This window comes from Podarcis bocagei, assembly GCF_964188305.1.
Source record: "Podarcis bocagei genome assembly, chromosome: Z".
Classification (NCBI taxonomy): Eukaryota; Metazoa; Chordata; class Lepidosauria; order Squamata; family Lacertidae; genus Podarcis; species Podarcis bocagei.
In genome coordinates this window covers 49,652,810-49,665,633 of record NC_138140.1, presented here as the reverse complement: position 1 = coordinate 49,665,633, position 12,824 = coordinate 49,652,810, and the positions used below count along the sequence as shown (strand labels likewise).

Here is a 12,824-nt window from a genome sequence, read left to right as displayed (position 1 = left end):
ATAAAGCGATTAACAATTTAAAAAAATTATAGAAGCATCAATAAAAACATCAACGATAAAAACACAAGCCATTTAAAGTCCAATGCAGTTGCAGACTAGGATACGGGCCTCCACTTAAAAGGCTTGTTGAAAAAAGGAAAGTCTTCAGTAGGGTGCAAAAAAGACAGTTGAGGGGGTCTGGTGCCTGTCTGATACGAAGCAGCTGGGAGATCCAAATGTTAGGTGCCACCAGGCTAAAGTCCCAATTCTTTCATTGTAGCGCATGGACCTCCTGATAGGTTGGCATCGCTGCAGTGTATAATGATTGGGGATATAATCAGCAAGAGTGCATCTTAGGCTGCATTCACATGGCAGCTTACCCTGTTTTACTTATTTCCCCCTAACAGTTAATATCTGCACTGTATTTGAGCTGCCACACGACTTCAAAGCGAGTTCTATAAATATGCTGGAATATAGCGCATGTTTAGTGCCTGATGTCAGCCCCAACGAGGCCGTGGCTATTGAACTCCTGTGTGTCCTTTTCTTCCTCCTCGCAGAACCATCAGCACCGGAGGAGCTGCAGCACCTGCCAAAAGGGAGAGGTCGTCGTGGGCACACCGAGGACTCTGAAGACGAACCCGCTGGCTGCCACCTGCCTTGCTCCGCCTTGCTTCTGGACGACGCACCCCCCACCCCCTCTCAGAAAACCTTCCCTCTCTGCCATGGGGGTTCTGTGAGCCCCAAGAATCTGCTTGAGGCCTGGCTTCCAGTGCTACCCTCCCCAGACCATGTGGTGGTCACTCCTCCGAGGCCCACCGCTCCTTTCCCCCTTTCTGCAAGTGACCGAAGTTGCCACCGGCTGGGAGGCCCGCCTGGCGCTGTGGATCCTCAGCTTCGCCTCGGCCGTGGTGCAGATGGAGAGCCAGGCGTACTCTCCCACCGTCAACACGCACTATGGGAAGCTGCGGGGCGTGCGGGTGCCCTTGCCCAGCGAGATCCTGGGGCCCGTGGACCAGTACCTGGGGGTCCCCTACGCAGCACCCCCCATCGGGGAGAAGCGGTTCATGCCCCCCGAGCCACCCCCCTCCTGGTCGGGGATCCGCAACGCCACACACTTCTCCCCGGTGTGCCCGCAGAACATCCACACAGCCGTCCCCGAGATCATGCTGCCCATCTGGTTCACCTCGAACCTGGACATTGTGGCCACTTACATCCAGGACCCCAATGAGGACTGCCTGTACCTCAACATCTACATCCCCACTGAGGATGGTGAGTCCCCAGCGGGGTTGCCTCCAGGAGACGCGGCGGCTCTCTGTTTCTCGGTGGTTGGTCTCATGCGGTTGCAGCATGCCAGCGTTGACCCCCTTCCCTTCCTGCTCCTCCCTCCCCGGCCACCCAACGCATGTCTGTCTGTTTGTGGAGATGCTTCTCTCTGCCCATGCTGCTTGCATTGTGCCCTCCTCCTGGCTGACATTTTTTCTCCGTTCCCTCTCTCTCTCTCCCGCGTACACTCCTTTCTCTCTGTCTCATATGTGCTGTGCCTCTGCCCGTCATGCCCCTCTCCTGCCATGGCATTCTCATCCTCATCACGGCCTCCTCTCTTGTGTTGCAACAACAACAACAAAACAAAAACAAAGAAAACTCTCTGGCTGACTGCAGATCTTCATGGCGAGTGGCTGGTTCCCGGGCACCCAGGTTCGGCCAGGTTCGGCCCTGAGTTTGGTTTGGGGTTCCCTCCTTTCTGTTCTCTTTCTCTTTCTCCCCCCCCCCTTTTTTCATGTGCTGTTATTCTGCAGAGGGCAGGGAGTAGGGACTGTCTCTCTTTTTCTCCCTCTCTTCCCTTTCCTACTTTCTCTCTTTCTCTTTCTTGCTGGGACAGCATTGCTTCTGAAACTCCCCAGAAACCAAGGCTGAGTTACAGGACTTCCCCCTCTCTCTGGTGCCACTGTTAGTGACAAGGGCTTGCATGGGGGGGCGCAAGGGGGCCTGGCCCTTTGTGGTGAGGCTGGGTGCCCTTCTGCTTTAACCCTTCCTTTCCAGGGGGTTCTCCTTCTTCCAACCGTAAGTAGCACAGCATGGAAAGGACCTTTTTTCAGCCTCACCACAAGGGGAGGGGAAGCCCAGCCATAGAGACATTGGGGAAGGCAGGGCGGGGGGGGGGCTTTTGTCTGTACAGAGCAGCACTGGGGAGGGCTAGTGACCCCTTCCCCCCCCCCCATGGGTGAGGTGGCAGCTTCCTGCTTAGCGTGCCCTCCCCTCTTCCCCCCTCCCAGCTCACTTTTTCTTGGCTCCAGAGTTTTTCTCCCAGAGCAGCAGCAACCCCCATCCTGAATTTCCCCCTCTCCTTCCTCCTGCGGTCAGTCCCAAGGGTGGGGGGAGGGAAAGGCTGTGGGTGGAGGAGGGACAGGGTGTGGGTGGTGGGGTACTGGTGGGGTTACAATGAGGCTGGATTGCATGCCTGCGCCGTCCGCTGGAGCCTCCTGTTATTTTGTAGTCTTTTATTCATTTTACAGTAAAACGGATTTCCAAGGAATGCGCCCGAAAACCCAACAAGAAAATATGTAGGAAAGGAGGTAGGTAGCGAGCCGGGGGGGCGGGGCTGGCAAGAGGGGCGCAGAGAGAGGCAAGAGAGAGGGAGTGAGCGCGAGGGGCGCCTGGCCTGCCCCATCCACAGCAGCGTTCCCCCCTCCTCATTCTCTGGGAGGGAGGGGGAGGGCCCTCCTCTGGAGCTCACAGGGGAGGGGATCTGTCTGTCTTTCTGTCCGTCCATCTTCTGTTGGGAGGGAGGCGGCTCCCTCTTGGAACACCCCACTCTCTCCATTTGCCCTTCCCACTCTGATCAGGGCTGGTCTTCCTAGTGATGCAAAGCTGCCCTGTAGGTGTGGGCTGCCTGTCATCTGGGGAGGGGAGGGGCCTTCAGATATGGGGGTTCCCTTTGCCCTCCCCACTGGCAGAGCTGTGAGAAACACCCAACAGCATCCATCTCTGGAAAAACCATGCTGCTGCTTCTCCAGCAGCAGACCAGGGATGTCACGCTTGGGGGGGGCAGCGTAGCAGCAAAGCGGAGAGGGGGCATGGGTCTGCTTGAAATTTGGCCATACAAAATGGAGTTTGTCCCCCTCCACTGGCATTCCCCCCCCCAGGCCCCGAGCTTTGTATGTTGGGTGTGCGGCCAGGGGGACGTGACTGGCTCTGGTTGCCATAGGAACTGCCTTGTTCCCTGTGCCATCTCTGCCCTGGCATTGCATCCTGTGTAGAGCTGCTGCCCCCCCCCCCAGTTTCTTTGGTGGGCTGTGCTGCCAAACACACCTGGGCACCCAGCCGCAACCCCCTCCCTGCCTTTCCTCTCTTTCACGCGCTCCCCCAAGAAACCCTCCTCTCAACACGCCTCGCTTTGGGGGTGGGTGGGTTTCCTCCTTATCTCCCCTCCTTTCTGCTGTGGCAGAGATGGGTAAGGCAGCATGTGCATCTCCTCTGAGAGGGGGTCCTGACCTGAGCCACGGTGAGCTTGGCCTTCTCTTCCTCAGCTGGTACTTTACAAGGCAAGCTGTCTTTGCTCTCATTCCTCACCCTGCCCTGGTCCTCTTCGGACTCCTCACTTTGCTTCGCCAGCTTCTGCCTGCCCCGGCTATTCAGACAGCATCTCTTTGGGCACCAGGGCTGCTTCTCAAGGGGCCAGCGCTGGCACATTGTCATGGCCACTTCAAAGCTCTGGCTCACCTCCTGAAGCTCCTTGGCCGGGCCTGTTAACTCCAGGTGTGCAGAAGCAGGCAAGGAAAGGCTGGCTGGCAGGGAGGGGAGATCCAGCTCTGCCTGGAGGGGCTCCCAGCACGGGCCCTCAGAGTGATCTCTGGTCTTCCAAGCACTTGCCAAATCGGCATAGATCCACAAAGCCCCAGAATGGCCTGTACACCCTGTTCCCTTATTCCTTGGCAAGCATTTGGCCCAGCTTTAGCAGTGGAGCGGCAGCTTTCAGATGGATAATGCGACAGTAAAAATATTGTCAGGATATATTTCCATTATTCCTCAACTGAGTCCCCGGGGTGTAAATGTGGAAGCCCCACAGCTAATGACGTTCCCTGGAAATGTCCTCTGCTCATATCCTTCTATGCATGGCAAGAGACCTAAAGCACTTGGGGTGGTGGAAGAGGGGGAAACCACTTGGGAGGTTGTCAAAGTCCCCCAAACTGCATGTAAGTGCACTTCGTTTTTGTTGCAGCGCAATGAACTTGCATGGTGTATCACGAAGGATAGGAGAACAGGTCACTTTCCCCAAGGAGGATGTGGTTGTAATGTTCAGCAAAGGAGGAGCAACAGGGGAAGGGAGCATGGGTTAAAGTGGGGAAATGAACATAACATTATATCAGGGTTACATTTGAAGCACTGTGATATCACTTTAAACAGTTATGGCTTCCCACAAAGAATCCTGAGAACTCTAGTTTTCTAAGGGTGCCGAGAGTTGTTGAAAGACCCCTTGCAGAGCCACAGTTCCCAGTACCTTCAACAAACCACAGTTCCTGGGATTCTTTGGGGGATTCTTTGAAGAAAAGGTGGGTTTTAAGGCAAGATTTGAAGGAAAAGATGGAGGAGGGAGCAGGTTACTATCCTCAAAGTTTGCTAAGCTTAGGAAACAAACTTTGCAGAAGAACAAGACTTGACTCCTTCAGGATCCTTGAGTTTACTGAAATATCCGGTACAGCTGTGTCAGTGGAAATACTCCACTGATTTCTCCAGGGGGGTTGATCTCAGATGGGCCCAGCTAGGTTCCCAAGTCACCTGCACCAATTGGAGGCATAGCCACGAATACTGAGACCCCATTGAAGAAAGGTGTGCCAGCCCTTTGGTACAGCTTCCAGTGTGCCCCTGTGCAGGTGTGTCCACTGTTTCAAGCTGGGCAAGTATTCCCATATTTGCTCAAAGACTCACTGGAATTAACTTGTAAGAGCTGTTTGACAGTTGCACCCACTCCCTTGGAAGCCAGTGGTCTCTCCTTTCTTAGAGGTTTTTAAACAGCGGTTGGATGGCCATCTGTCAGGGATTCTTTGATTCCTCCATTGCAGGGGGCTGGATAAGATAACCCTTGGTGCCCCTTCCAACTCTACAGTTCTTTGGTTCTGTGATTATAGGTCTGTTGAGAGGAAGTCCAATGAGAGAAAGAGATGGGGATTGCTCATCTGCAGAAATGTTAACTTTTCTGTTGACTAATGCTGAAGCAGAATTGCATTGGAGGTTTTGGTGCTGGAAGGGCAGAAACTTGACTGAAGCTAGCAGCTGGAAATGTTATACATGAGGCCATGTCCCTTGACTGCCACTTTGGAGTCTATGTCCTTCTCTGTTTTACAGGAATAATGTGGCCCTGGGCAGCAGCTTGTGGGAGGGGTGTTTTTGATCAGGACTGCAATGCAGGGAGAAAGTGTTAAACCCTTCATTCCACTGGCAGCAGCCTTTACTGTTCTTCAAGATGAGATCTTGCATTTCTCTTGCCTCTTGTTTAGAAGGCTTTGGTTAAAGCAGGCTGCATGCGTCCTTTGCTGTTAGTCCTTACATCCTGGCTACTCTGTAAAAGTTAACTTGAAACAACAACAACCTTCAAATTATTTAAGAGACACGCAAGTCTTGCGTATCAGTCTGCAAACTGGAATGAACCCTGATTCTGTGCCATTTCAATGAATTGCTTAGTTTTTGCTCCTGTGTGGTGAGATTTCAAGTTGAGGGCCTCACCATTGTGCACCATTCACAAACAAAGGAACCAAGATGGTCATTTCAAGTAATATAGCCTTTCACACTTCCATTCAAACACAAACACTCATGCTTCTGATTCTGATTGTAAGTAGAGAGATCTGTTATGTTCTAATGACTGGAATCATTTTTACTTGTTCCTCACCCACCCTCTCTGGCTGTGGGGGAGGGAGGCTGCATTCTCCACTTCAGAGAAAGGAACTCACCTAGCCAATGAAGGCAATGAGATGCCCAGGGCTGTCGGGTGGCACCATCCCCCCCCCGCCCTCTTTCAAGACTGGGCTGGCAAGTACATAGGAGGGTGAGTACCCTCTGCTGCAAACATGCACCTGCACACACAGAGGGAGTTCAGGGCAGTGGGGTAATGAGCCATTCCTGAGGCCCCAGACTGGAGCACAATAGGGAGGCATGTCCTTTACAACTCTTGACTGCATTTGCAAATAAAAGGGCTGTTTCTCTGGGCTACGCTTTGTTGCTGAAGATGCCATGGGAAGTTTTTGCCAAGGCCCCTGGTTTTTGTCTACCCTCCTTCACCCCTGCATGCCTGTCTCCTCTGCCTGGTGCAGCTGAAGCTTCATCTCCCATCTCTGCCTGGCTCTCCGTGGTGGCGGCAGCAGCAGCAGCCCCAGCCCATCAGCAGAGACTGGTCCCTGGGTGCGTGAGTGTGCCTTTCTCTTTCTGCTGCCGGCAGCGGGCCTTGGGAATGATGCAGTGCATTGTCTAGGCCTTCTGGGGTCCCCAAAGGCTGCCACGTCCTGCGTGCAGCAAGCGGGGATGCGGGGAGACGAGTGGTGGCGGGAACTAGGAGCTACCACCTCCCGTGGATTCCTCTTGTCTCCAAAAGTCTGCTCCTTTTGAGGGGAGAGGGGGGGTGACAACAGGAGGGGAAACGGGTAGATGTTGTGCCCAGACCCGGCAGGATAGAGGTCCCTATAGGAGCGAGCGGAAGGCGGGAGGGACTCTGGTGCTCCTTGATGGGAAATGCAGTCTCTTTCTGCCTTGGTTTCCATGGCAACAGAGCAGGCCTGGAATCTGAACTGCGGCTGCAGACAGGGGAGCTTTGTTCAGTCCAGGCAAGGCTTTGTTCTGGCCCCAGCCTATCTTCTGCCCCCCAGCGTTGCAGGGTCTTTCTTACCTCCCTGCCTCACGCTTTTCTACGCAGATTCCCTTGCGCGGTGGTGCAAGTATTTCAGGTTGCCAACGGCTTTGGCCGAGATGGGGGTGGGCATTGGGAGCCCATTTGTGTTGCAGCAGACCAGAGAGAGATGGTGGTGCTCAGGGCCACTAGTTTAACTGTAGCCCTTTTTTCTGCCACTAGCTTGCCTGCAGCCTGGAAAATCAGAATGGTTTGCTGCAAAGTGTGTAGGCAGATGGTCCCCTCTGACCAGGGAATTGTGGCTCAGTCACAGTGACACCTGTGCAGAGTAGAAATGGAGGGGATAAATTCAGTTTGGTTCACATTGTAAAGCAAACCTGTGTACTTCATACTTCCCAAGACGCTATGCAAACCAGAGCACTGCTGTCCTCCAAAGTTTGTGCTTTCCCAAATATTGAAATGCAGTTCTCCAGCCAAAAGAAAAGTGCACAAGGAAGCAGAAACTAAGGGCAAATCTGCATTAAAATGCATATATTTCTGGAAATAACATGCAGAAATGTGTTGCATTGGGGGAACTGCTTGCAAAATCTTTACATTAGGATAAATGAGGACTTTCCCCCCAAATATTTTTGCAAACTGATGTGGAAATACCAATGCACTGAACATTGCAAAAATGAAAACTTGGAAAAACAAATTGACAAAAGTCACTCATTGCTTCTGTGATATAGGGCTAGGTGGCTGGGGCTGTTAGCCTGTGCTCTTGTGTGGGTGGTTAAGGTCAGGGTTTTCTGTCTTCCAGAGGCAGTGCTGGGGAGCAGCATAATGGGTCCTGCAAGCTGAACTGATAACCTAGTTCTTCTGGGTAAAAATATGCTGGCTTGTCTTTGCTTGTGGCTGCTCCATGAGCCCATGGCTCCCTCTCTGCATATCCTTTGGCTTGCTCGTTTTCCAGCAAGCAATAACTTTTAAGATGAACACAGCCAAGTTTCTGTTCCCAGCTGTCTCCTGACAGCCATGCCAGTGATGGGCCTGCAAGGCAAAGAGCCCTTGGCTGTCTACATTTGGAAAACCAAGCTGGCCTCAGACAAGGGAAACTAGAAAGGTAGTCTGTGCTAGGTGGCTTTCCGGAGTGTGCATTCACAAGGGAAGTGAAAAATAAGGGAATTTTTTTAAAAAAAAAGATGAAAGGGCTACTCATACTAGAACACATGTCTTTGATTCAGCAAGTGGCTCATTTATGCTTTCTGGAGCGCATGAAAAATGCTCAGGCATTAGAGAATAAAAGGCGTCCGTGGTGCCATGCGTGTGAACTTGCTAGGAGCCATCCTGTGATTTGCCAGGCGAAGAAGTAACTTTCTGAACTACCTCTCCGCAGTTCTCCTAAAGTAGCAATCTGCCTGCCTCCTCCACAACATCACCCCGCAAAGTGATGGAAAGTTAAATGAGCCCTCCCTGTGGCGAATATTGTATCTATGCATTGCATGCAGAAAGTCCCAGTCTTTGGCAACTGCAGTAGAAAAGATCAAACAAGTAGACAGGAAAGCCCCCCCCCCACCCTCTCTGTGCCTGATACCCTGGAGAGCTGCTGCCAGTCTGAGTAGGTGGTATATTGGGCTTGGTGCATCAACACTCCAAGGAAGCTTCATATGTTCATAGAAGGCTCTACTGCCATGAGCAACCAAGTTGTTGGCCAGATGAGATGGACACAGCCTCTTATCCCCAGGAACCTGGGGAAGATGGGGTGCTCCTCTCTGTCCCTTGCTAGGATTTCCCACTGCCCCACCAGCCTCTGCCACATGCATGTGAGCATGCTCACACCAATGTGCACGCACACACCTCTTCCTCCCCTCCCTCCTTCCCTCCCATGAACACACACTGGAATTGTGCATGTACAGCGTGGTTGGCAATGGGCAAGTGAGGGCCTTCTTGTTCACTGGCACCCATGTGCAAGCAACCGGTAACTTGAGTCTGATCACAAGGCATACACTGATCACGTATGCTGCTGCCCGTAAATGCACCCAACACTGCTGCCTCCCCAGGCAAAGGCAGCTGTGGCAGTTCTCTCTCCTTCCCCCACAACTTCTCCTCTGGTCTCTTGAGGGTTGTTGACTTTTCCAAGGGAACTGGTACCTCCCAAAACTCGGGCATCAGTCCTGGAGTCATCCCTGCCCCCCATGGGATAAGGAAGGGAACAGGCGGGTACCTGACCTGAAGCCGCAGTGTGGAGGGTCCCCATGGGTTCTATCAACCCCTCTCTTCCCATGCCTTCCTCGGGCCTGACTTCCAGAATCCCCTGCCTGGAAGAGGGCAGGCAGGTGAGCACCCTGAAGGAGGTGTCCCTGCTTGCCCTTCTCCCCTTGCTGTGAGTAGCCTCTTGCCTCACCTGGAAATGGAAGGGAAACTGCTCCGGACAGTCCCTGCCTCCCCCCCCCCCCCAGTGCTGCTTTTGGAGGTCAGAGAGAGTGGGGGGCAAAAAGATGCTTTTTAGTGTGGAGCCCAAGCGCTACCCAGGTAACGTGCCACCTTCTCTGCAATCATGCTATTTTTGAATTCTCTTTTTGTTTCTTTTTTCTTTTGTTTCTCTTTTTCTTCCTTTTTTGTTTTTCTTCCCTTCCCCCCACCCTCCTCTTCATTTTCTCCCCCCCCTTTTTTTTTTGTTCTGTCTCCTTCATGTTTGGTCCCCCCCAGGCGGCTCCAGTGCTAAGAAACAGGGCGAGGACTTAGCGGATAATGACGGGGATGAAGACGAAGGTATTTGTGTGCGCGCCAGGTGGCTGTGGCTGCATGAACCTGCTCTCTTTCTCTCTTTCTCACGCTTTCCTTTTCATGCGCGCTCCTCATTTGCTGCCATCCCAGGAAGTCCCCGCTGGTTTTTTCTTTTTGTGTGTGTGTCTTTCTGTCTCCTTGTGCTGAGCAGCTGCATGGGAGGGGCATGGTGGTGATGCTCTCTGAGCCTCGGCCTCCTCTTCCAGGGAGGTGGGCAGGGTGGGCAGGCAGGGGGCAGTGAAGGAGGGAGATGGAAGGGGCACCCAGCTCTGGGCGTGTGGTTGCTTATGGGAACCTGCTCACTGCCCCCATCCCCAACCCCACCTTGTCTCACATGGTGAGCTGGGATAAATGTTACATACCAGCTGTCGCCAATCTCCTGTTTGGACAAAAAGGTGTCCCCTTTGGATTTCCTGCTCAGAAGGTCTGGTCTCCCAAAGGCCTGCTGCCTGCTGGCTTGTTGCAGGGAGCATGTATTGTGGTCGCAGGAGAAGGCTCAGGTCTGAAGAACCTCTGTGCACCCTGCAACCAGCAATGCATGTCTCTCACTGCTCTTTCTCTCTGTTTCTCTCTCTCACACTTGACACCTGCCCCCCACCCCCAGGAGGGAGAGTAGCCTTCCACTCAGCTGTGCCTGCCAGCATCTTTCCCCAAAGCAACTATACCTGGAGGGGTGGGGAACAGGATTGAGCCCCTCTGGCGCAGACAGCCTCTCTCATGTTGGTCAGAAGGGGCTGTGCATCTGCCAGGGGCAGGAGGACATTGTCACCTGACTGTTGCCAAAAAATTGCTGAAAAGAGACTTGTTCTTTTTTGCACCCAGGCAGGCATCCTGAGGACGCACCATCCCGTTGCCAAGAGGGCAGACAAAGCGATCAGGAGATGCAGAATCTGGGGGGGGGGATGGGGACAGACCTTCATATGCCCAAGGTCCAGGTCAAATCACTCTGCAGCAGATGGAATGCTCACACCAACACCCAGGTGTGGAGGATGAAGCTGTCCTTAGGCAGTGGCTATATTTAGGGCAGGTAGCTGCAGTGGATGATGGAGAAGCCAGAGACTGCAGCAGGCCATCCCAGGCCCCCCTCCTGAATTGCAAGATGTGCACCTCTTTGGGGCACTGGCAGATTCATTGCAATGAAGAACTCACTCATGAATTAATTGCGTGTGTGTGCAGCCACCTTTCAACAGCCGAAGCTACTATACCTGGAACCAACAGTCGCAAGTAGCCATCTGACATTTCCCCAGATGCCGTACAATAACCACAGAATGGTTGCCAGTCTGGGAGACTGTAGCCAGGGTGGTGCCCTCCAGGTGTTATGCCTGGTCATTGGCTCTGCTGGTTGGGACTGGTGGGAATTTAAGTCCACAGCATCTGGAAGGCTCAAGTTGGATACCATTGCATACCTTGTGGTGTAGTCCTTTGAAAGAGCACATGGTAACTCATGCCTACCACTCACCATTCCTGATCCATAATCAATCAAGGGATAAGCTTGTCTTCCTTGATGGGCACCAAATTTTACAAAACAGCTACCACACTGGGGACACACTGTAAGCCCCATTGTATTGGTTCACTCTTTGGGTACGCTGAAAATGTCAAGAGACGTTCAACCATTTTTCAGATGCCTCTCCCGGCTTTCCCCCCGTATGGGTTCATGATGCTTTGGGGAGCATTATGTGTTTCCTTCTAGGTGGTAACTTCCCAACTGTTTCCACCACCCTTATCAGGGCACTGAGGCATCAGCTGGAGGCTGCAAAGCCACCATAAGACTGTGTCTGTAACCTCCAGACACCAGCAGAATGGAAACCAGGCATGAACAGCATTCTGCATCATGGAAGGTTTCGGAGGTGTTGCAATGATATATTGGAGGCAAGTGGGTGGGCGGGCGGGCATTGAGATCATGCCCACTGTTGACAAGGACCTGTAGCTTCACTTGAGACTGATGAACTCGACCTCCACCCAGTTGTACCCATGTTGGAAGCTGATTATCAGACTTGCCTTTTTTCCCAGCAGGGGGTCAAAATTCTGAGTTCTTCATGAAACACCACTGTGATAAGTCATTTCACCAACCCCATGGAGCAACTTCGCCATCCATGATGGTGGGCAGGTTCTATGAAAAACAAACAGACTTGGAGAGCCATTCCAGGAGCCAACGCTCTTCTTTCTTCCCCTTCCCTCTCTGCTGCAATGGAGGACTCCATAACCTGAACTTGTTTCAGAGCTCAGAAGGCCAGCAGCTTCCATTTGAGCTTGTTGTGAATTCCTGCTGGAGGTCCATTGCTTGGTGGCACAGTGTCCTCTTTGCCTGGAGAAGGTCCAGGGTTCAATCCTTACCATCTCATGGTGGGTCTGGGAGAAACCCTTGCCTGAAACCTGAGAGCTGCTGCCAGTCAGGGTGGACCAGTGGCCTGGCTCAGGATAAGGCTGTTTCCTACATTCTCACCATCTTCCTAGCGGATTCTCAAGGATGCTGCTCCAGGACCAGCCCTCAACCTCAACCTTCAGGCCTCGGTTTGGGTTTTTGGGGCAGGATTTGATGATGAGTCCCCGGATGGAGTGTTGGAAGCTTCCGGAGGTCTGGACCCTTCAGGAGCAATGCTGACACTTTGTCCTTTTTGTCTTGTTTGCTACCTTTCTGCTTCTGGACTTGACCTGCTTTGGCTGCAAGGCCCCCCCACCCCACCTGCCCAGTCCGTTTGGGCCAAAGTTGTATGCAGGGACCTCTACCATACAAAGACTAAATTAGGCAGTGCACTTCTTTCTGAGTCCCTGTGCTGCTCTCCCCTTCCTCGTGGCTGTTCTGAGAACGTCAGCAATAAGCACCTGGATAGAACCACAAGGGTCCTCGCTGAGCTGTTATTTGGGGGGACAGGTGGCTACTGAGAACAGGGCTTCCTTCAGTCAATTGCATCGCCTCTCAATTGGATTTCAAAGAAAGCTCCCCTCCCCCTTTCTGTCCATGCCTGGTGTACCCCACGCAATGTAGGCCTCCCTGTTAGGACACTTTGATCTGTGCATGTTGGAGTGAGGGGTCTGGTGCCCGTGGGTCACCTTGGCAGGTGTAGAGTCCGGCTCCGTGAAGCTGGGTCAGGCACAGCTGTTGTGGATGCAATGGGGCCATGAGAGCAGAATGGGTGGGCTCTTTGGAAGGAGGCGTTCCGAAGCCTCTTCCCAGTACAAAGCTTGCTTGTGATGGATGTGTTGTCTTTAAGGAGCAACACCCACACCGAGAGAGAGAGAGAGA

The 12,824-nt window shown here is 52.9% G+C and overlaps 1 protein-coding gene across 6 annotated transcripts in view; it reads left to right on the top strand.

Moving 5' to 3' along the window:
* NLGN3 (neuroligin 3) overlaps positions 1-12,824 on the top strand; it is a 67,059-nt gene that overhangs the window by 35,724 nt on the left and 18,511 nt on the right. For 2 of the 6 annotated variants that reach the window (XM_081180429.1, XM_081180426.1), the window contains exons 2-4: positions 537-1,248; positions 2,493-2,552; positions 9,503-9,565. In XM_081180429.1, the coding sequence (XP_081036555.1) occupies positions 768-1,248; positions 2,493-2,552; positions 9,503-9,565 (604 nt within the window). In that variant the 5' untranslated portion in view covers positions 537-767. The remainder of the gene's footprint in view (positions 1-536; positions 1,249-2,492; positions 2,553-9,502; positions 9,566-12,824) is intronic. The other 4 variants (XM_081180430.1, XM_081180427.1, XM_081180431.1 and 1 more) reach the window with 2 other exon arrangements.